This window comes from Strix aluco, chromosome 23, assembly GCF_031877795.1.
Source record: "Strix aluco isolate bStrAlu1 chromosome 23, bStrAlu1.hap1, whole genome shotgun sequence".
In the NCBI taxonomy this organism is placed as follows: domain Eukaryota; kingdom Metazoa; phylum Chordata; class Aves; order Strigiformes; family Strigidae; genus Strix; species Strix aluco.
Window position 1 is genome coordinate 6,658,519 of NC_133953.1, and position 21,256 is coordinate 6,679,774.

General features: G+C 44.4%; 1 protein-coding gene across 2 annotated transcripts in view; it reads left to right on the top strand.

Moving 5' to 3' along the window:
- The window catches only part of ARHGAP32 (Rho GTPase activating protein 32), a 263,491-nt gene that overhangs the window by 146,223 nt on the left and 96,012 nt on the right, over positions 1-21,256 (top strand). For both annotated transcript variants that reach the window (XM_074848691.1, XM_074848692.1), the window contains one exon: positions 10,233-10,319. In XM_074848691.1, the coding sequence (XP_074704792.1) occupies positions 10,233-10,319 (87 nt within the window). The remainder of the gene's footprint in view (positions 1-10,232; positions 10,320-21,256) is intronic.

Genomic DNA, 21,256 nt, shown 5'->3' on the forward strand with positions numbered 1-21,256 from the left:
GTGCCTGACTAATTTGGTGGCCTTCTACGATGAGAGTTGGTGGATAAGGGAGGAGCAACTGAAGTCATCCATCTGGACTTGTGCAAAGAATTTGACACTGTCCTGTATGACATCCTTGTGTCTAAACTGGAGAGACGTGGATTTGACAGATGGACCACTCGGTGGATAAGGAATTGGCTGGATGGTCTCACTCAAAGAGTTGTGGTCAATGGTTTGATGTCCCAGTGTAGAGCGGTGACGAGTGGCGTCCTCAGGGGTCGGGGTTGGGACCGGTGCTTTGTTTAACACCTTTGTTGGGGACATGGACAGGGGGATCGAGGCACCCTCAGCAAGTTCCCCACCAACACCAAGCTGTGTGGGGCGGGGACACGCTGGAGGGAAGGATCCATCCAGAGGGACCTGGACAGGCTGGAGAGGTGGGACTGTGCAAACCTCACGGAGTTCAACAAGGCCAAGGGCAAGGTCCTGCCCATGGGTTGGGGCAATCCCCGGCACAAACACAGGCTGGGTGAGGAGGGGCTGGAGAGCAGCCCCTAGGAGAAGGACCTGGGGGTGTTGTTGGGTGGAAAACTGCCTGTGAGCCAGCAACATGCACTGGCAGCCCAGAAAGCCACCCGTGTGCTGGGCTGCACCCAGAGCAGTGTGGGCAGCAGGGCGAGGGGGGGGATTCTCCCCCTCTGCTCCACTCTCCTGAGACCCCCCTGCAGTGCATGGGGCAGGGGGTTGGAACTGAGTGATCTTTAAGGTCCCTTCCAACCCAAACCATCCTGTGATTCTGTGATTCGATGTTCTAGCAGCATGGGTGCCCAGCATACTCTTCCTGGTCTTTAAAGTTGTCTTCTGCAATAGTTTTGATTTGCGAAGGAACTCAGGGAGTGTCACAGCTGTTGGAGCCTCTCTCAGAAGTACCGAGATGTGCAGCGTGCGTGCATGACCTCATTGGAAGCTTATATTAAAAACAAAATAACAAAATAACCCAATGGAGACCAGGTCTTGTGCATATAAGGCACATATGGAAGTATTATCGCATCCAGTATGATTAAAGCACCTCAAGGATCCTGCTGTGGAGTTAGCATCTGCCCTTTTCTCTAGCTGTGCGTATTTATAAACGACGGTAGGATTTATTAGTGTTGAAGGTGAAGCTCAGTTGAAGGCATGCTGACTGCTGAATAATCATGCTTCCATAGGAAGAAATTCTCTCTTGTGATTTGCAAGCTTAAAATAATTCTGAAAGTAACTACAGGCAAAACACACATCCCACAACCTTTTAAATTTCCTTAGTGCTTGTACTTGCATAAAATGCTGCTTCTGTGCACACCTGTGATTTGATGTGAATTTGTGTCTGCTAGGAAGAGAATTTAAGCCAGCATTTAGTTTCATTTCTATTGCAAGTATCCTCCTTACGTGTTCCCGTGGTGTTTTCTGTCGTGCTGCGCTCGGTACGTGGGGGAATACAGGGAACCTTCGTGGGAACATTTTGCCTTTTCGCTGCAAAGGTGCATTTTGAGTTTCATTCCAGCATCCAAATACAAAGTTAAACTGTGCAGTGAAACTCAGTGCCAGACTTAGTGGCCCAAATTAATCTGTGTGATGCTTCCACACAGTTGTATCATAAGCACTTTACAGAAGTGACATGAGAATTCAGCCACCCTGGGAGAGCTCTGCCTGCGTGTCCTTCACCCTGGCTGATGGCAGTTGAGCGCGGCAGGCCTGCGGTGTCTCATCAGTCGTCTGGAGATAATGTAGGATGTACTGTGTTCTGGGCAGTGCAGAGTGATTTTTGTCACACTGTGGTTACCTTGGAGTAGTAATCTGTGTGGCCTTACAGATGCATTTTCTTTTTTTTTTTTGTCTTGTTGAGCTCTGATTTTTTTTTGCTGCTCTCGGGTACCACTTTTGAGCTTTCAAAGGGATGATTTCAAATAGCAGTGGAGAAATGGAGTTTCAGGTACAAAGATATTCTTTAAACATGTCTGTCTTCTCTTTACTTTCATTGTTACTTCAGGATATTTATGCTTGGGTAAAGAAGCCACTGTGTCAGAAATGTTCTTTTCCTGCGCTGAAGCCACAGTTCGGTGTGAAAAGGAGAAAACAGGAGAAGATGGGGAACCGTGTGGGAGTGTAATTAGTACGTTTAGCAAGATAAATCTGGAGAGAGGGAAAATAGGCCAGATAAATACATTTATAGCGTCAGAGTAATTAGAAGATACTTCCCTGCTTGAAAAGATTTGCCAACCTGAAATTTCAAATACAATAAAATAATATCTTCAAATATATCAAAAAGCAGGTCTTGAAGGTGCCCCATTACAGGACAAACAGATGTAAGTAATGGACTCAGCCAAATGAAGACGAAGTGGTGTTTGAATCACCAGGGTAATTTAGGAGATAGTGGAAGTATTGTCTATCAGGGACTGGAGCCAAGAGAGGTAATAAAAGGTTTCTCTTATGAGGAGTCTGCATCTCTGAGTTTGATCAGTGTTAAGGCTTTTAATTTCTTCAGGATTTGTCCCAAGGATATTTGGGCCCTAGAAGCTTTTTTTAAAATAAAACATAGCAATATTTCACAGGAAAATTAGCCTCATATTTCTTGCTCTTGGCCATCAGACATACTTTTCACCCAATACATACATTCCAAAGTGATGCATAAAGGTGGCATTTGTCCTGTGGTTTTTCCCTCGTCTGATTTGCGAAATTGCACAAACATCGTAAATTAACGAGAGTTCAGACATCAAGGAGACATTAAAAGTGTGGTGGTTTAGAAAGAAGAAAAAAAAAAAAGTCCGTTCCTAATACTGTCAGAAAAAATTATCAGATGTAATAGTGGTTTGGAAACTTAATGAGCTTTTGCTACGGCTGAGTGTGAGCAGCAGCAGTTTGAGTTGCCATGTGTCTGGCTGCTTTTGCCAGGGAGTTAACCTTAAATTCCATCTTGGAAAAACGTAAAGATTACCAGGTTTCCTTGGAACAATGACACATCCTCTGCCAGGAAAAGCATCAGCCTTTCCACTGACTTCGAACTCCTGGCGAAAGACACTTCTTCAGCATTCTTGCCATCTCTCCTCGAGATTTCTACAGATGTGTGCTGTGTTTGGGATGAAACCTGTTGAGGTTTATGTTCGCCCGTGAGGCTGGTTCGTTGCCATCTGCCCTGTCACACCCTTCTGTGCTGGGGAGCTCCCGACTCCCCTGACCTCTTGGTCCTGCCCGGCCCCCTGTAACGGATACAGGAGGACAGGTTGTGGCGTGAAGTGAAAGGAGTGGGTCTGCTAATGAGGCTTTATAGCAAACTTCTATAATTCTAATATTTTGAAGCACCGCAGTTTCTCTTAATCTGTAGAGAGCAGCTGTATTCATTTTACCTACTTAATGACTCTGGCCACGAAATGCATTTTTCACATGAGAATATGCCTTTAATTTACGTTATGCGCAGGTAGTGGCAATGTGCCCGTTGCTTTGGGGCAGGTTTGGTGGCGATAACAGAATCACGGAATCATCTCGGTTGGAAAAGCCCTTGAAGCTCCTCCAGTCCAACCATGAACCTCACACTGACCGTTCCCAACTCCACCAGATCCCTCAGCGCTGGGTCAACCCGACTCTTCAACCCCTCCAGGGATGGGGACTCCCCCCCTGCCCTGGGCAGCCCATTCCAACGCCCAACAGCCCCTTCTGCAAAGAAATCCTTCCTAAGAGCCAGTCTGACCCTGCCCTGGCGCAGCTTGAGGCCATTCCCTCTTGGCCTGGCGCTGGTTCCTTGGCTCAAGAGACTCCTCCCCCCTCTCTGCACCCTCCTTTCAGGGAGTTGTAGAGGGCCATGAGGTCTCCCCTCAGCCTCCTCTTCTCCAGACTAAACCCCCCCAGTTCCCTCAGCCGCTCCCCGTATCGCACCTCACGCGTGTGGATCAGAGCGAACCGGGGGCAGGACCGTGTGTTTGGGGGGGGCCTCAGTGGATGCACCTGCAGCTCAGGGTCAAGGACAGGCGTGTTTCTGTCAGCATCTTGGTGTGAGATGCCAGAACTGTATCTGACAGCTCAGGCTTGGTAACGCGTGTGTGTGATTGTGCTTACATTTCGCTGGAAAAGTCAGTAATTGCTCCCAGTGGCTTAATATTGTGTCAATTATATATGAATAGTGTCACTAAAACTTTTTGCAGGAGCCAGTCACCAGCGTGCAAACACAGTAATGCGTAAGCTATAGACTTTCTGCTGGCTCCCAGTCAGTGCCTTGTTTTCAGAGGAATTTAGATAAGAACTTGGGAGATGCGGTGTGGAATATTGAAATCAGCTCCAGGAGGTCGTAAGAGTTATTCCCCAGGCTTTGCTGCTCTCTGGAGTGGTCTGCCCGGGGCTGTCCCAGGTCAGCGTAGGCTCCACGCCTCTGACCTGAGATGGTTTCTTGGTGGACTTAAAGCAGAGGTAATGCCGGCAGGTTTGGAGTTTGGGGGCAATGATTCTGCTCCGTCTGTCTGGCAACAGATAGGGAGAAGATTTGAAGGGAGGAGGAATCAAACGTATTTTCATGGCCTATCATTTTCATTCTCTAGTTAATTATCATCTAATTATTTAATGCCTTCCACATTAAATTCTAACCTTAACTCTAATTCCCTTGGGGATGGCGATTTGTTTTGTTTTTTGTTGGTTTTTTTCCCTTCTGTTTTGTTCTTTTCTGTTTGTGGTTTTGGGTTTTTTGTTTTGGTTTTTTTTTCAATTTTTAAATGTTTTTTAGTTGCAGGTAAGATTTTAAGCTTTAAATAACAACACAGTACAAAATGAGTTCTGTCATGGGAGCAAGACAAGTTCACAGTGTTAGTTATCAAACACATAGGATAGCTTTGCCAAAGCCCTCGTAACCTTTTCTTTAAGTATGTGTTGTTCTGGATGCCGGCTTTCTGCCAGCAGCTCCACGTTACTCCCTTGCTGAGATACGTGTGTGAGCGAGATCAGTGTGTTCAGGCCTTTATGAAGCAGAAGTTGAAATAAATAATCTTCATAGATTAATCAAATCTACGCTTCCCAAGCTTTTCACAAATTATCCTTTCATCGGGAGGGCTGAATGATGGAGTTAACATCGTCGGCAAACAAGGAAATTAAAGCCAAAGCTGTCAAAACGAGCTTACTCTGACACGTGGGGGTCAGAGGCACAGCGAGGAGAAGCAGACACAGCCCCACTGACCTTGCAAAGCAAAGTCAGCTCTTACCTGGTAAGGATTTGGCACTTTAATTTAGCAGCCAACAGTCCTAATCTTGGCAACAGATTTATGTAGTGCTTTTCCTTGAAATGATTTTTCAAAGTTTTTGTAGCTTGTAAGAGGAGCACGCAAGAATGTGACTCTGGTTTAAAGCAAAAAAAAATGACTGCGTGAATCTCAAAAGTTGTATTTTAATTATTTTTCTGCCTGTGGTGACACTGACAAGTGAAACATGCTCATGCAACAGTGTCACGTAAAAGCTGCCTCTGCTAATTAAAGTCCTCTCTGCAGTCACTAGCCCTTGCTTTTGGATCTCTGTGCGGGGAACGTGGCAGGTCCCATGTGCCTTCCAGACAGGTTCACAGTAGCCTTGAAACTGTGGAGCTCCAGACAAACAAATGAGTCTTTAAAACGTCTGCTGCCTTGCTCCAAGCACAGATCTGCTAGAGTTTGAGTTGAGGGTTATTCTTGGAGGGAGAGCAGAAGGGAGCTTCCAAAGCCTCTTTGAAGAGGAGAGATGAGAGTGTGTGTTTTGCTCTCGTTAACCCCTGTTCTGGAAGATAAATGCACACGCACAGAATTGTTCCCTGCAAAGCTACTGAGCTTTTGAATGAGACTTCTGAATGAGCCGTGTCATAACTGACTTGCTCTTCCAGTTTACTTTGTTGCTGTTTATCTCCACAAGAGGAATAACCAATAACTTATCCTCTGCAGGAGACTCCTGTAATCACTCTTTATCTGCTGGCGTACTAGAGATGAGCTCCTTTTTCTCAGGCAGTGGGAAGACCACATGAGCTAGAAGCGTTTTTAAGCTAGTCCTGCCTGTATATATGATAATAAAGTCTTGGCGAGCAAGCACTGCTCTTTCTGGCAATATTGTGTATGAGCAAGATATGTGACTTAATTTTGTCTTTCAAGATACCGAGGTGAAACTGTTACTGTAGATACTGTGAGATCCTGACAGCTTCTCTGGCTGGCCTCCTGCTCTTGGAAGTCTTTGCTGCTATTGGGTTTGTTATAGTTACCCATCGTTTGGCAGATCATTGTATTAGGAACTACAGCTCTTACCAGTGAGCTGCACAAAGTGACATAAAATGAATTTTCTGGTAGAGGAAAAATTGCCTGCCTGCTCCAGGATTTGATACACTCATCAAGAAGGCACAGTGGAGCCTCACAGACTCGTCTCTAGCAGTGTAAAGACGACACCTCTTGAATTTTAAACGATACATTGACCTGGTGTTTACAGCGCTCTGCGTTATCCATACACCTGTTAGCGTGAGGGGTTCACAGAACCGTCTTTAAGGCTTTCTTTGTGAATCCTAAAATGCTACCACTGAAACGTATAGGATACCATAAACCTAGTTTATGAAGGCAGTCATATCTACTTCTGCTAGCTGAGCATTCATGTTCCAAAAATAAATGAACCTAACAGAACCTAATGCATCATAATTGTTTGTCAAGTTCAGGAAGTTCGACAGACATTTTGAATGTGAAAAATGAACATTTCAGATTATATATCAAGCCCTATGTATAAGGTATGCTGCTTAACGCTTTCATCAGTTACCATAAATGCTGTTGACAGATTATTTCAGCTATCTCGGGGGATACACACTGAAACTGTTACAGGGGTATCCTGCAGACTCTGGTGACTTTGGTCTGTCCTTTAAGAAGACGAAAATCCATTTCCCAATTTGGAGTCAACCAAATTCTGCCCGTGAGTCATGTTCAGAGTCCACTAAGGTCAAGAGAGGCCTTTTCTTTGTGGTCCCTGGGTTTCAAATCAGGCCCAGGTGCACCTGTACTTTCTAGGATGTTTTGTCCATAAGGGATGCTGCAGGGGGAAAGGCTCTTAAACATTGTGACATCCATGGTTTTTGGAAGAGCGTTAATGCACGTCTGTTTAACAGAGCAAAACAAAAATTACGCCACATGGGCAACAGGGAACATAAGCGAATTTTCATCTTCCAGGGTATTTTGCTGCAAGGACAGTTACATTACAGGATAAAACCAGTAGATTTCCCTGTGTAAACAATTCTACTCTCTCTGTCTCTCAGTAGGCACGAGGCTGGCTGCAGGAAGAGGGGCAGTTGTTCAGTTAGCTTTTGCAACTGTACTCCGAAATAAGACAGTTGCGTAGAGGTAGGGCAGTACAATGGATTTAAAATATCACTTCTCACTACAGTGAGTTTTTGTCTAAATGGGGACATTCAGAAGCGCTGAAGTGGAAACTAACTACGTGGGTGTAAAGTCGATGACTACAAATCAGTAGGTTGATCCTCAGGTAGGAATGCTCTACCCAGTGAAACGTTTGCTGTAACTTAGTCGTCCTACACACACGGACCTCACGCCTACAGGTGATTCACTTGGTGTTTCTGGACAGTTCATGTATAGACTTGGCTTGACTTAAGTCCAAACTGGTGTAAATTACTGTGTATGTAAGAGGAAGGGTGATGCAATTCAACCATTGTCTTAACTGAACCTGCCCCTTTTTCTGCCCTGCATTGGTTGCAGAGAGTAGAGGATGGAAACTTTTCTTCTTGAGTAGGAAACCCACGTTTAATTGAACTGGAGATCCTTGTTACCCGACAAACGTGGAAAATACCTCCAGCCATGTATTAGCTTTCCTTTACTTCATGCTTTGTTATTTTGTTTTTCCTTGACTGTTAAGTTAGTTTCAACACTTAGTAGCACTTTAAATACAAAATGTGATAGCAACGAATCATGATAAAGTGTGGGGGGAATATGCAATACATAAATAAATAATGGTTGTATTTAATCACATTAATGGCAGCAGGCTACCCCCTCTTACATCGAAAAGTCACTCTTACAAATCTTTAAAATTGCCTCTTTCTGGAATGCAATTTTTTTTTTAAGTGGGATTAGGCTCACCGTGTGAAAGATCCTCACAGCATTTAGAAAGATTTATCTCTGGGACTGTATTACACACCAATCTTACGAGGATGTGAGCGTGCGTAAAAAAATCTTTAAAGTTCTCAGTGGGAAACTTTACAGAAGAAAGTTCATTTTGAAGTGGAACGAGAGGCTGTCCGGAAGCTGAAAAAGGGAGAGTGTGCTGGGAAAATGGTACAGGAGAAGCTGCAACAGTGGCTGAGGGAGATGTTTCATGGGTTTTCTAGAGAGGTCAGTATCCAACTGGAGGCGACACTGAGTGGATTTCATCTTCAAGAACTTGCTCAGTGTTTTAAGACTTTCTGTGTCCTTCTAGTTATGTGAAGAGCAGCCTCAACAGAACTGGCTTTAGATGTCCCCAGTTAGGTACAAATTTTTTTTTTTTTAAAGTGCTCTACACTGTTAGGCAACAGTGAAGACCAACAGTGCAAACTTGATTTCTGATACAAATCCTTTCATGGGAAGGGATTTTTGCTCACCAAAAAGGACTGCCACAAAGCAGGAGAAAGTTTTATTTGCATAACCAGCAAGAGAGAGCAGTGAGCGTTTGCACGTGCTCTCCCTCTTCCTCTAAATGCATTTAATGCTGTAAAAATATACTAAATTATGAAAATCCAAATACCTTCTTTGGTCCAGAAATCTTTTTAATTATCTGCAATCCTGTATACGACATTTAGAAAAGAAATTAGTGTTCAGGAAGTTCTGTCTAGTGAAGGAATTTGTGTGCTCTGCAACTTCCTTGCAAGGAGGAGAAAGAAAATAGCAAAATTCAAAGTTAAATTCAGTCTGGGTATCAGTAGTCATTTACGTGTAAGCAGATTTTGCCTTACATCTCCCTGTTTCTCAGGAGCTATGTGTCTCCAGTCACTGGGTTCACTTTTTTTTTTTTCTTACATTCATGAAAATACATCAAATTGTGATTATTTTTTTCCTCCTCGCTCTTATGTTTCTTCCTGCTTTCATTTGTTGTTGGGTTTTGTTGGTCTTAGCTAATTACGATTTTTTTTACAGAGTTAATTTTTTATGTACACATTTTCCAAGAAAGTGTTGTTCCAAAAGACCTTCATGTAAAAAGCCCTGGACTCTTCTGCAGCACTGTCTATTTTTAAGCTGACATCATTTCTGCTTAAGAAAGCAAGTGAATAACTCTTCTGGCAAGTACGGCAGTGCTCTCGCTGTACAATTTAATGTCCATCACATCAGGAGTAAAGATAGCAGTGGTGGGTCTGTGTGTGCAGAGAGGTTGAGATACCTCATCCTCTTCCGTGCACCTTTAAGGGAGCATTTCATGGTTTTCTCTTCCTGGGGCTCCACACTAAATAATAATCCCTCCTTCTTTTGTAAAACAGCTTTTTGGAAGACATTTCAGGTTTTTATTTGCTTTGCAAACAGTCTTAATTGCTTATGATCAGTTTGTAACTTCAGTTTTCAGAGATGATCGTCCAATGTAAGCCATTTTAAGTATAGGATATCAAGACTAGTGGGAGTAGCAGGACCAGTAGTAGGACTAGTCCTACTACTACATGTACAGGAATGACGTGGTTAAATCTCTCCTCACTGCTCTGAAAAAAGGCACATCCTGATGTTGTGTTTAATGGCTGTGTATGTGATGAATGGTGCCATAAAGCTCTCTGTTGAGGTAAATTGCTTGACAACACTGAAATTAGGAGATATGTTTTATTATCTAATGTCTGCCCGAACATATAAAATAAAAAATGAATAAAATTGGGGGAGAATCACTGTTATCTGATATATGAATATTTATAGAGATATTTTCAGTGAACAATTAATTGTGCAGACTTCTAAGCTAGAGGCTTAATCTCTGGCTGGAACAGTTTGCCTTCCTATGATTGTTTTATTTTTGAACTGTATTTTTATTTTTAAACTGTCAGGTGAGATGCCAAAATCCAATGGCATTCGAGGGTCTGTGTAAGCCATGAACGCTGAATATTTTCGATCTGACAGCTCCAGCCAGACAAGTGCTTCCCTGATTCCCTGATACTCAGCATGTCTTGGAGCAAGTTGATGTGAATGTTGTGCTTCATGCATTATTACATGCCTGGCTTATCCCTGCTCACTGACCTGGTCTTTCTCTTTCCCTCTTTTCTCCACCCCTTCCCTGCTCCCTTGGTGTAGCTTTCGCTCCCGGAGGAACAGAATGAAGTAACAAGAAACGGCTGCGAATCCAAGGAACTGGTCTACCTTGTACAGATCTCTTGTCAGGTAAATGCCATGTTTTCTCCCCCCACCCCGTTCTGCGGAGCGTGTTGCGTTATGTTTGGCAACACAGCCTCGTGCTATTTTGATATGACACTTTTCTGCGGCGTGTGTGGTTTTTTTCCACTTCTTCACTAGCTCAGTCCTCAAAAGGATGCTGTCTGTGGTACTGCGACCAGCTGATTTTAAGAAAAGAGAGAGCATCGAGGGGGGAGAAAAAGGAGTCTGTTAAGCAAATAATCCTCGCTACAGTTTGTGCAGCACAACGATTAGCCTGGAGACACGAGCGTGTGTGCTCGGGCTGTGTGTACGTCTGCCGTGTGTCAGTGGGGGACTCTACAGTGACACACAGACACACCAGATACATAAACGGGGGAAGTAGGCGAGGGAGAATGCTGGCCAGTGTTGTTGTTGATCAAGGCGCGCTGCTGGCAGCCGGGAGATGGGGATTCTTGATCTGTTCCCAGTTACATCTCCAGACATCTGGTATGAAATTCTTTCCCTGCCTCTGCTACTGTGGTATCAAAATGCTTTGGGCAGATAAATCTGCCTCTTTGTACCACGGATTCCCCGTGTGCTAATACGAGAGAGTGACTTTGTAAAATGCTACGTAATAAGTTATCACATTTTAATATGTTGAATGAAATTGTTGTTTGTGGGAGACATTGCATTGACAAAGTCACTTGAGAGCAAATGCCTGAATTTGGTCATTTTTCTAGTCTTAGAATAGCAATTCTTTTCATGATTCATGTCAAGCATCCATCTTACCAATTTATGCTGAACATAAATGAGAATCACTGTGGTGTCTGTCTCTCTTTAAAGGTCTTTATGTGCTTCTGCTGACATTTCTCACGTACTAAAAGGAAGCATATGCAATACCCGTGTTGCCTACATTTGAATTATGTGGGGTGGGGAAGTATTTGCTGTCGGACTGTACCAGCAGAGTGGCATTAGTAGAGACAGAAACACGAATTTGCAGTGAACTCGCTCTTCTGCACTAACGCTGCGTGCGCGCTGGTGTAGGGCGATGGGAGGGCGCTGAGGAGCAAAGCATCCTGCTGTGTTTTGAAGGTGGAGCTTGGCACAAGCTGAGCTCCAGCAGTGTGGTTAGTGTGATAGAAACACACAGAGTAATTCCTCCCTGTTGTCAGCTTTTACAGTGCAAGTACACACGTGCGCGCTCTCTCTCTCTATATATATAAAAATACTGCTCTTGGGAGAGGGAAGAGAGGCTGAAAGTGAACATCTCTCAAAATTACCTGTGTTTGGGCATTTCGCTAGTACTGTTCTAACCCAACTGTAGCCAGTTTCATACAAAACAATCGCTTTTCAGAAAAGCAATCCAAGCTAACAAGCAGCACGGCAAAATTTAACGGTGGCCACGTGTCTGTCTCCCAGCCAAGAGCAGTACAGTGACCCAGAGTGAGATTTTTCAGGGGACTTAAGGAAATTAGAATTTCAATATGTTTTTGAGACCTCACGTGTGGGACTGTGTTCGCAATGCTTAATGCAGAGATAAACCTTGTATTCTTTCCTGACTATTTCAGGTGGGCCTGTAGAAGTGGCAATATTTTATAGGATAGTTTTTCTCAAACTCTGAGCCATAGCACTTCTGATCTTCCTACCTCCCTTACTGACATTGCTAAAGATTAACGGGACCCCTCGGTTATACTTGTGTCCTTAAACCCTCCAGAATATGTTAGAGCCAGAGCCAGCCCCAGGAGCAGCAAACAGCTGGCGCGTAGCGTGGAAGGCACTGGTGATGCACCGATGGGGGTGAGCCCGGCTGTCCAGCAGCTTGTCTGACACTTCTGTCAGACTCTGGGCTGCTTTGCAGGGGCGTTTCTGAGAATACGGTGCAGGGATTTGATTTGTGTGGGGACAATGTGGTGAGTTCTGTGCCTTGGCTAAGGAAGATGCTACTTTTGCGGCGAGACTTAACTAAGAGGCTGTCCAGTAGATCCAGAGACTGTGAACCATGCTCAGCTGCTGAGAAGTTCTGTTACCTTCTTTTTCAGTGTTTTACTAAAATGAAAACACTGGGACTTGACCTCATCACTTTAAAGGGTGGCCATAGAACTAGTCACCACCTCCTTTTCTTTTAATTTAGTTTCTTTTAAAGTAGTCCTTCTAGCTAGCTAGAATTTCTCCCAGCCCCAAGTCAGTGATTCAGCTCTTGCGTGTTAGTCTGTGTCTCTGTCTTAGATACTCACAAAGCTGAGAAACTTGTGGCATCTGGATTCAATGAACAGAAAGACATGGAAGGAGCTGCACAGCTGAGCATCATTTCTACCACGGAGATACTTCACCCCTGACATCTCATGGCCTCTCCTAATGTCCAGGGAAAGATTCCATTCTGTCACGCGTTGGATGCCAGCGGTGTCTGGATGGATTTGGCTCCACATTAGAATTGAATGGGAGGTGTGAAATAGCTCATGGAATGATAGTGCAGTGGGGAGAGATTTTGGCAGGATGCATCTGTATCGGGCCAAAAATATTGAAGGAGGGAGGGAAAAAAAAAAAGCTATAAAACCAATTTTACTTTGCTCGCCATTTGGTTATGCTACTAACATTGGTGTTCAGCCTACAGCAGCAGCTTGCAAAAACCTCCTTCATTTCTCAGATGGACACAGAGAAAACGAATTCTGTTAATTAAGGCTAAACCCATACAAATTTAAAAGCTTTAAGATATTTGTGATTTGTTGCAAAAGCATGCGGAAGAGCAAGGGCATTTGGCCACCCTGGCAATTTTAGATTACGGACCTTAGAGAAATAAGCAAAAAAGCTTTGGGGTTGAATGCACTGTACTGCCCAGTTTGGACTGTGCAGATACAATCTGTGTGTTGTGTGGCCCGTAAAAAGACATTTATTTTGTCATTTCACTCTGCAGCAGACAACAAACCAAAGCTTTTGAACATTGTAAAACATCCAGCTCAGTCTTAGCTGTGTTTGGCAGACTGCGCTTCGGCATTTACACTAAGGAAATTCTATCCCACTCTTTGCCATCTGTAAGTATAATTTTAGTGGTGTAAAGAGAATTATTGTTTGATGCCCATTTTGCAAAACGTTCCCAGATAAGGTTTGGAAAAAAATTTTGGGGGGAGTTGTATTTGTGACACATTTCTGCTGCAAGTCAGCTTGTGAAATATGAGCTTTGTGCGAGGTTCAGAGGGGTTTTTTAAGTCTCTAGTCAGCTTTTCTTCTACTTAGAGACCTCAAAAAATTAATCCAGTTTATTAGCTCTTAAGAAGAAGTGGGAATATGTAGAGAGCTGTTCCAAGTGTTTCTGAAAAGTGGAAAGATAGGATTCTTCTTCTGATTTCTTTGAACAAATCTAAACATGAAAACTAGCAAATGACAAAGATAGGGTTTTAAATCTTACTGGAAAGAGCTGATGATAGGGGGATTGGGTTTTGGTTTGTTTTTTAGAGCAATGTAGGTGGATTTTCCTTTTTTCCAAGTAAGATTGTACTGTTTAACTTTCACTTATTTCTAGAAGATTGCTCTTAGGAGGACATATACAGTTACTGCTGTTGAAAGATTGTTATTATTAAAATAAATGTAAACAAAATCCCTTTCTATGCTAAAAGAAGGGATGGGTAGATGAATGAATGAATGAATGGGAAGAAGACTTTTTTTAAAACAATCTACAAATGCTTGAAATCTGAGGGAAGATTTTTGGGAAAAGGCATCACGTTTTGAGTTTGCACTTTCCCAGAGTGCAGACAGTACGCCGCGTGCATTTTTGATAGGGAGGAAGATGTCTCTAAAGAATGTTAGAGACTGGGGTTTTTTTGCGTAGGAAACAGTGAAGGATAAAATCCTGGGAGGGGTGGTGTGAGGACTGTACCTGTGAACCTTCAGAACTCTGTAGACAGTAATTGCAAGCCCTAACAATAACCGTGGTCAGTAAAGGACCAGAGGGAATGTCTGAGACCGTTATGAGTTTGTGCTGTACCTGTAGGCTGTGAAGGTCCATTGACAGTGTTTGCAATCCTTGCTAAGTTCCGTGGGGATAAGCAAAGAATTTATGAGGTCTGCAACACATTTAAAAGGGGTTATTGTGTTGAGAATAAATGAACAAAACCTGCAAAAAGGTTGAAATGGCTAACCCATCCAGCATGTTATGTTAAGTTGTAAAGCAGGCTGAAAACACGCCTTTTTAATGGTGTGGGATTTGTTTGTGTGACATTACAGCAGCAACTACCTGCATACGTGTTTAAATATGACAACATAAGAACGGCCAGTCTAAGCTTCTCTTCTGAAAAATGAAAGAAACATAAAAAGCACACAGTATTAATTACAAGGTGAGATTTGCGATATTTCAACAGTTCAAGCATCATTTTTTTGGTGAAATTTTGAGTGACAAGGAGAGAACAAGAGACCGGTTGAGAAAACGTACAAGTTCTAAGGGAGACCTTAAACTCTAGCCATCTCTTGTGGGTTTTATTGTTCGTTTTCATTATCACAGGTAGATTGTTGAAACAGAAATGTCAGGCACTAGAAATGTCAGACTATGCAAGCATGAGTGATGTTTAAAAAAGTCTTGGGATGAAATCTCGTGATACCCTTAAACACAGACTGACTGTTGTGATCCCTCACTCCAAAAAGTCCATTGAATGACTCGAGCGTGTCCAGAGAAGGGCAACGGAGCTGGTGCAGGGTCTGGAGCACAGGTCTGATGGGGAGCGGCTGAGGGAACTGGGGGGGTTTAGTCTGGAGAAGAGGAGGCTGAGGGGAGACCTCCTGGCCCTCTCCAACTCCCTGAAAGGAGGGTGCAGAGAGGGGGGATGAGTCTCTTGAGCCAAGGAACCAGCGCCAGGACAAGAGGGAATGGCCTCAAGCTGCGCCAGGGCAGGGTCAGACTGGCTCTTAGGAAGGATTTCTTTGCAGAAGGGGTTGTTGGGCGTTGGAATGGGCTGCCCAGGGCAGGGGGGGAGTCCCCATCCCTGGAGGGGTTGAAGAGTTGGGTTGAGCCAGCGCTGAGGGATCTGGTGGAGTTGGGAACTGTCAGTGCTGGGTTAACGGTTGGACTAGATGATCTTCAAGGTCCTTTCCAACAGAGATGATTCTGTGATTCTGTGATCTCAGAACTGAGCCACACTACCTTCTCTGTTTCCTGCTTTTCATGGGATAATGCCAGTGTCCTGCAGAGGAAGCGTCTTTCTGCTTCAACTTGGGTAGATTTCTAAGGCTGTTCTCAAAGCAGGAAGCTCTTGTGGTCCAAGCATGGGTTTTCTTTGTTTTTCTGCTCGCATTTGCAGACCTCACGCTGGCTGTAAGTTGAGCCACGCAGCTCTGTTGTACAGAATGCCCCATACTTTGCCCCGTTCCTGTTTTTTGTTCAAGGCAGCCATTGCTGTCTGTGCTCTGTGTGTTTTGATTGATAGAATAAGGTCTCTGATGTACTAGATGAAGGCATTTATGCGAGTATGTGCCACTTGTATCTCCCAGCTCTGCCTTGCAGGAGATTCAAGCTTGGTATCTTCTGTTTGAAGAACAGTATTTGCAAAAGTCTGAAGGCAACCCCATCCAGCGTTCCAGGGCTGGAAGCGTGGTCACGATAATAAGCGCTTCAAGGGCACTGGTGAGAATGCCAGGAAAAAATGGGATCCGAGTAGGAAGAACAGACAGGACTCCCCATCCTGGGTGGTTTGCGGGGAGAGGGGAGCGGAATATATTTTCACAGAAGCAAATGTCTTACTCAGACTACTAATGTCTAAAGTATGGTTTGCTGGTTCTGTCTGCCTGCGATAGTCCGTACTGAAAACCACAAATTGCTTGCAGTCGGATTTTTGAGTCAAACATTAGAAACCCTTTTGGGTGATTGTTTTTTGTCTTAAAGACTTGTCTTTAATATATTAATGGTTTCGTCTTGTATGATTGAAGCTTAAACACGTAGAGAACAGGTACTGAGGAAGTGCTACTAAATTCCTCCTGGGAAAAGCAACAGTTCTTTAAGCGATTGACTCTAAGGGCTAAATTGTAACACACATATAGTTGTGTGTGTTTGTATACATATTTTTTAAAAAAGGAAAAAAGAGAAAAGCTGGTCTTCTTTGTTAATGGGATATATCTATGTGGAGCATCCAAGCTGGATCCTACCCAATACAAAATCTGTTTCTGGAGTATGTGTTAACCTGCTTCTCCTTTCTTAATATAGAATTTTCTGCCTTTCTTGTTTAAAGAAGATTTTGCTAAACAAAAGCCATTACTGGGTACTTTTTCTCACTGCTAAATTCAGGTAAAGTTTCACACGATACCTGTTGCAGTCTGGCTGCAGTCTCCTGCCCCTACCCACACGTTCTCACCCCCTCTTCCACCGGAGGTCTAGTGTCCATGTAGCTGCTGGATGAGTCCTACCACGGATAAAGACCCAGTCCACCCCGTGGGTGGTGGAATACTTCCGTGGTGTGCAGCTGACCTGAAGCAGGTGTAAAATGAGCGTGCACTGAGCTCTGATACCTGCGGTGTACGAACTGTGTGTAGGGACCCTCTGTCTGTCCTGAAGCTCTGTCGGCTCAGAAAGGCTCAGGAAAGTTACTGTGGTTTAAAACGCATTAAAGCCTTGGTCGCCATCGTGGCCTTCCCCCCACTAGCTTGTCTTCTGTGCTTCTTTTGTGACACTTGCTACCACTTGCCTGAAGATGACGGCAACAAAATGCCTAGAGAAATGTAACTTCCACCAACAAGTTGGCCCGTGAGAGCTGGGTACCTCACATGCTTGCAAGTGTGTGAAAATCCCTGTTGCGACACCAGGTATTTATTTGTAAGCCCCCAAAACCTTTTTAAAACCTGACCATAGGCCTTTATGGGTTGAATATTTTTAGCCTGTCCTTCCAGATGTTCACCAATGTTGAAACCTGTGTCCTAAGCATTTCTCGGGAGAGGAGGGCTGTTTTACGTTAGTCAAAAGAAAGCAGCTAAAATCCTTGTTTCTACAATGCTAATCCATCACTTGATGTTCTGTGCTTGAATGGTTGATCGTCGGTCATATACTACCTGCCTTCTGCTCTCGACAGCGATAAATAAAAGTGAAGTGACAATAGTAATGTGGATTAATAAAGAATGTATGAAGCTGGCAAGCAGCCTGAAAAGTGCTGTTGGGCTGTGTTCAAAGCTCCGGTGATGCCAGAGAGCTGCCAAGGTGTAGTGTCTTTGAAAAACTTGGGTCTGTTCCAGGCTTTTTGAAAGTAAACTAGCATCTGTAGGGAAGAGAGAGAAGGTATTGAATTGCATTCAAAGCCTTTAAGAACTGCATAATTAACATCTATTACTCTGTAGCTGTTATGATAATGCTAAAGGATAAATTCATTCATTAATTGAGGTAGTAATCATTAAGGACAAGGAGTTTTGCTGCAGAACACTGATTTGGGTAGGGCAACACTCACATCAAGAAGGATTAACACTGGTATGCTGTGTCCTTTCCCTCTTTTAACAGCATATTGCACCATCCCTCTGTTCAGCGTGGGATTTGTATGTAGCTCTGTGATCGTCAATTCACACGAGCAGTTTAGACAATGGAAGTAGCAGTTTTGAGGTAAAGAGGTTTTTTGTCCTGTTGTCTTTAATGCCTTTTATTCTGAAGCGTGCAGTTGGCAGGATGTCTGCCCTGGGATCTAGGAGGTGCACCCAGAGTTGTGCCGTTTGCTTGCTTTGGCCATTTGCAGTATATTTGTGCTCCTTGGGACTGTGGAATGGAAATGCAGAAGTTAGTTGTTGTCTCCTGTGCTGCCCAGGAGGGTGTGATGGATCCAGGAGCAGCGTTGCACTGACCTGCAGTGGCATCTGTGTGTCACTGGGGCTCTGGGGTTTCATTGCCCTGACTTGTCCTTCACTCCATTCCCAGCCACAGAGCAGATTCAGTATTCTTGTGTGTATCTGGTAACATCAGATGAAAAATGACTGTAGCTCTTAAACTTTGGTATTTAATTTCTGCATTACTGGTGCACTCTGTTTTTTTTCTTTATTTAAATACATATTGTGAAGGAAACAGGGTCAGCATGGTTCGTTCTTGTTCTTGACTATGGATGCTTGAGATGCAATAACAGGGTTCTAGCTGTGCGTGGATTTTGAACTGAATGATTTATTTTGACACTGCAGAGATAAATACTGTCATGGAACTGTTTGTGCTAATGCACATTCCTTCAGCAGGTACAAACTGAGGTGCATTTCAAGCTGTCCCGTCAGTATACCAAAGACAGAGGCTTGTTGGGCTCTGTTTAGTGGCTTCAACTTTAAACTCTAGTAGAGAAATGGTCTGGTGAATTTATTTGAGGGTGGTTTTTACTGGGGAGAGTATCTGAAAATGATTGAAATGGATTGGGTGCACCCTCAGCAAGTTCCCCACCGACACCGAGCTGTGTGGGGCGGGGACACGCTGGAGGGAAGGATCCATCCAGAGGGACCTGGACAGGCTGGAGAGGGGGGACTGTGCAAACCTCACGGAGTTCAACAAGGCCAAGGGCAAGGTCCTGCCCATGGGTTGGGGCAATCCCCAGCACAAACACAGGCTGGGTGAGGAGGGGCTGGAGAGCAGCCCCAAGGAGAAGGACCTGGGGGGGTTGGTGGGTGGAAAACTGCCTATGAGCCAGCAACGTGCGCTGGCAGCCCAGAAAGCCACCCGTGTGCTGGGCTGCATCCAGAGCAGTGTGGGCAGCAGGGCGAGGGGGGGGATTCTCCCCCTCTACTCCTCTCTGGGGAGACCCCCCTGCAGTGCTGGGTCCAGCTCTGGGGGCACCAACATCAGAAGGACACGGACCTGCTCGAGCGGGGCCAGAGGAGGCCACGAAGATGCTCGGGGGGCTGGAGCACCCCCCTGTGAGGACAGGCTGAGAGAGTTGGGGGGGTTCAGCTGGAGAAGAGAAGGCTCCAGGGAGACCTTAGAGCGGCCTCCCAGGACTGAGAGGGGCTCCAGGAAAGGGGGGAGGGACTCTTGATCAGGGGGTGTAGGGATAGGATGAGGGGTGACAGTTTTAAACTGTCAGAGGGGAGATTTAGATGAGATCTAAGGAAGAAATTCTCCCCTGTGAGGGGGGTGAGGCCCTGGCACAGGTTGCCCACAGAAGCTGTGGCTGCCCCCTCCCTGGCAGGGTTCAAGGCCAGGTTGGACGGGGCTTTGGGCAACCTGGGCTGGTGGAAAGTGTCCCTGCCTGTGGCAGAGGGGTGCAACTAGGTGGTCTTTAAGGTCCCTTCCAGCCCAACCCATTCTGTAATTATATTCTGTGATGCTGTGATCACCCCAAGTTTATCAGGCCTGTGTGGGACTGAGCTGCTGTGCAGTTGTTCGTGAAAGGGAATGGTGAGCGTTAATGGCAACAGCTGCTTTCATGTGCTCTTCAGGTGGTTTTCTGTGATGGAAACCTTCCACCTGAAGTCAATGGACAGTGTAGCCCTGATCTAGGAAGGGCTGATGAGCAAGAGAGAAAATTATTTCTCAGAATAAAATGCAATATCACGTGGATGTGCTGCCATGAAAGGTTTTTTTAAGCAACAGAAGCTTTTACAATTATACGGTAGTTTGTTAATGTCATGTCCTTTGGGCATTTTGCCTTCAGAAAGCAAGCTCCAAATTAGAGACATCAATCCTCCTGTATCCAAATTGTATTCTACTGAGCTCTGAAGGAGAAGTGGAAATCGCTGTTGAAATCTAAGAGGACAGGATAGTGATTATGGTTTTTTTTCTGTAAGTGATGCATTTTGGCAGAACTTCTGATTGTCATGTGGTGCTTTGTAGACAAGGCTGGGCCCGGCCACAAATTGAAGAGGACAGTTGGCTTTATTCTGAAAAGACATTGAATCCTGCCCCGTAACGAAGCAAGTGTAAATGCATTGCAGAGGAGCAGTTTGTCTACAGTTCTACTTGTTTTACAACTTCTCCAAGAACTGTGCTTGGTTCAAATCCAAAATAAGAGGAGGATTGTGGTGGATGTTCCTGCTTTTCTTAGCTGCCTTGATGTTTATTCCTTATAGAGAAGCTTAACATTTCATGCATTTTTAATAGCAATATTACAGTGCCTGTTTACTTGGGAAAATTGGCAGCCCTTTGGGACAGACAGTCTAAAGACATTTCATCCAGTATCATCCTCTGCAGGCTGCAAAGTTACTTTGATCAACAAGTAATGTTAGGTGGCTAAGCAAGCATTGGGAGAAAGACAAGGTGAGCAGTTGCGATGCCTCAAACCTGAATGACTTGCGTGGAGATGAAGTTCATAGGCCTTGGAAGAGCATCTACATTTCCAAACAGCAGATTCATTGGACGTAAAATGTAGGACAAGCAGGTTGGTAAAGAATATTTTAAAAAAGACGCTCTCAAGGCACAGAAACCACATCAAAATAAATAGCATGTGCGTGAAGATGCTTTGGCAGTAAATCAGAGGTGCGTCAGTGTCACTGTTTGGAGCAAATATTTACTGTCCCTGAGCAAAGTGGCAGAATAACTCAATCTGGGAAGTTTTCAAAAGTTATGTCCTACCAGTTACACTGAGTGCACCTTGTTTAGTCAACCTCTGCTATTCTAAAGGAAATTTGTAATTGAGTTGTTTTGGTAATAAAAACACTGAAGTGTTAAATGCCATCGTCTTCTCCAATCGTCCAACTGCATTTGTAACTGACTGTATGTTAAATTAAAAATAATTTTATTTTAGAGGAATCGATGGCAGAATTCTCAGTGGGAACATGAATTGAGCTTGTTCCTTAAATCTTTGCATTTATTAGGGCTTTCCTAGAGTTACAGAGCAGGTTTGTGCCGTGAGTTGGTTAAAAACCATCAAGCAGGTGTTTCTGGTCGCTGCGTGTTGTGTAACCCGTGATAAACCGAGCTCAGCAAACACTGAGTTCCCAACTCATTGAGCAAGATTCACACTTGGGAGTGTGAAACAACTCAGAATTGGTTCGTCGTAGACCTGCTGTGAAATCCTGAGTTTCTCCCCTTCCTTGGCAGG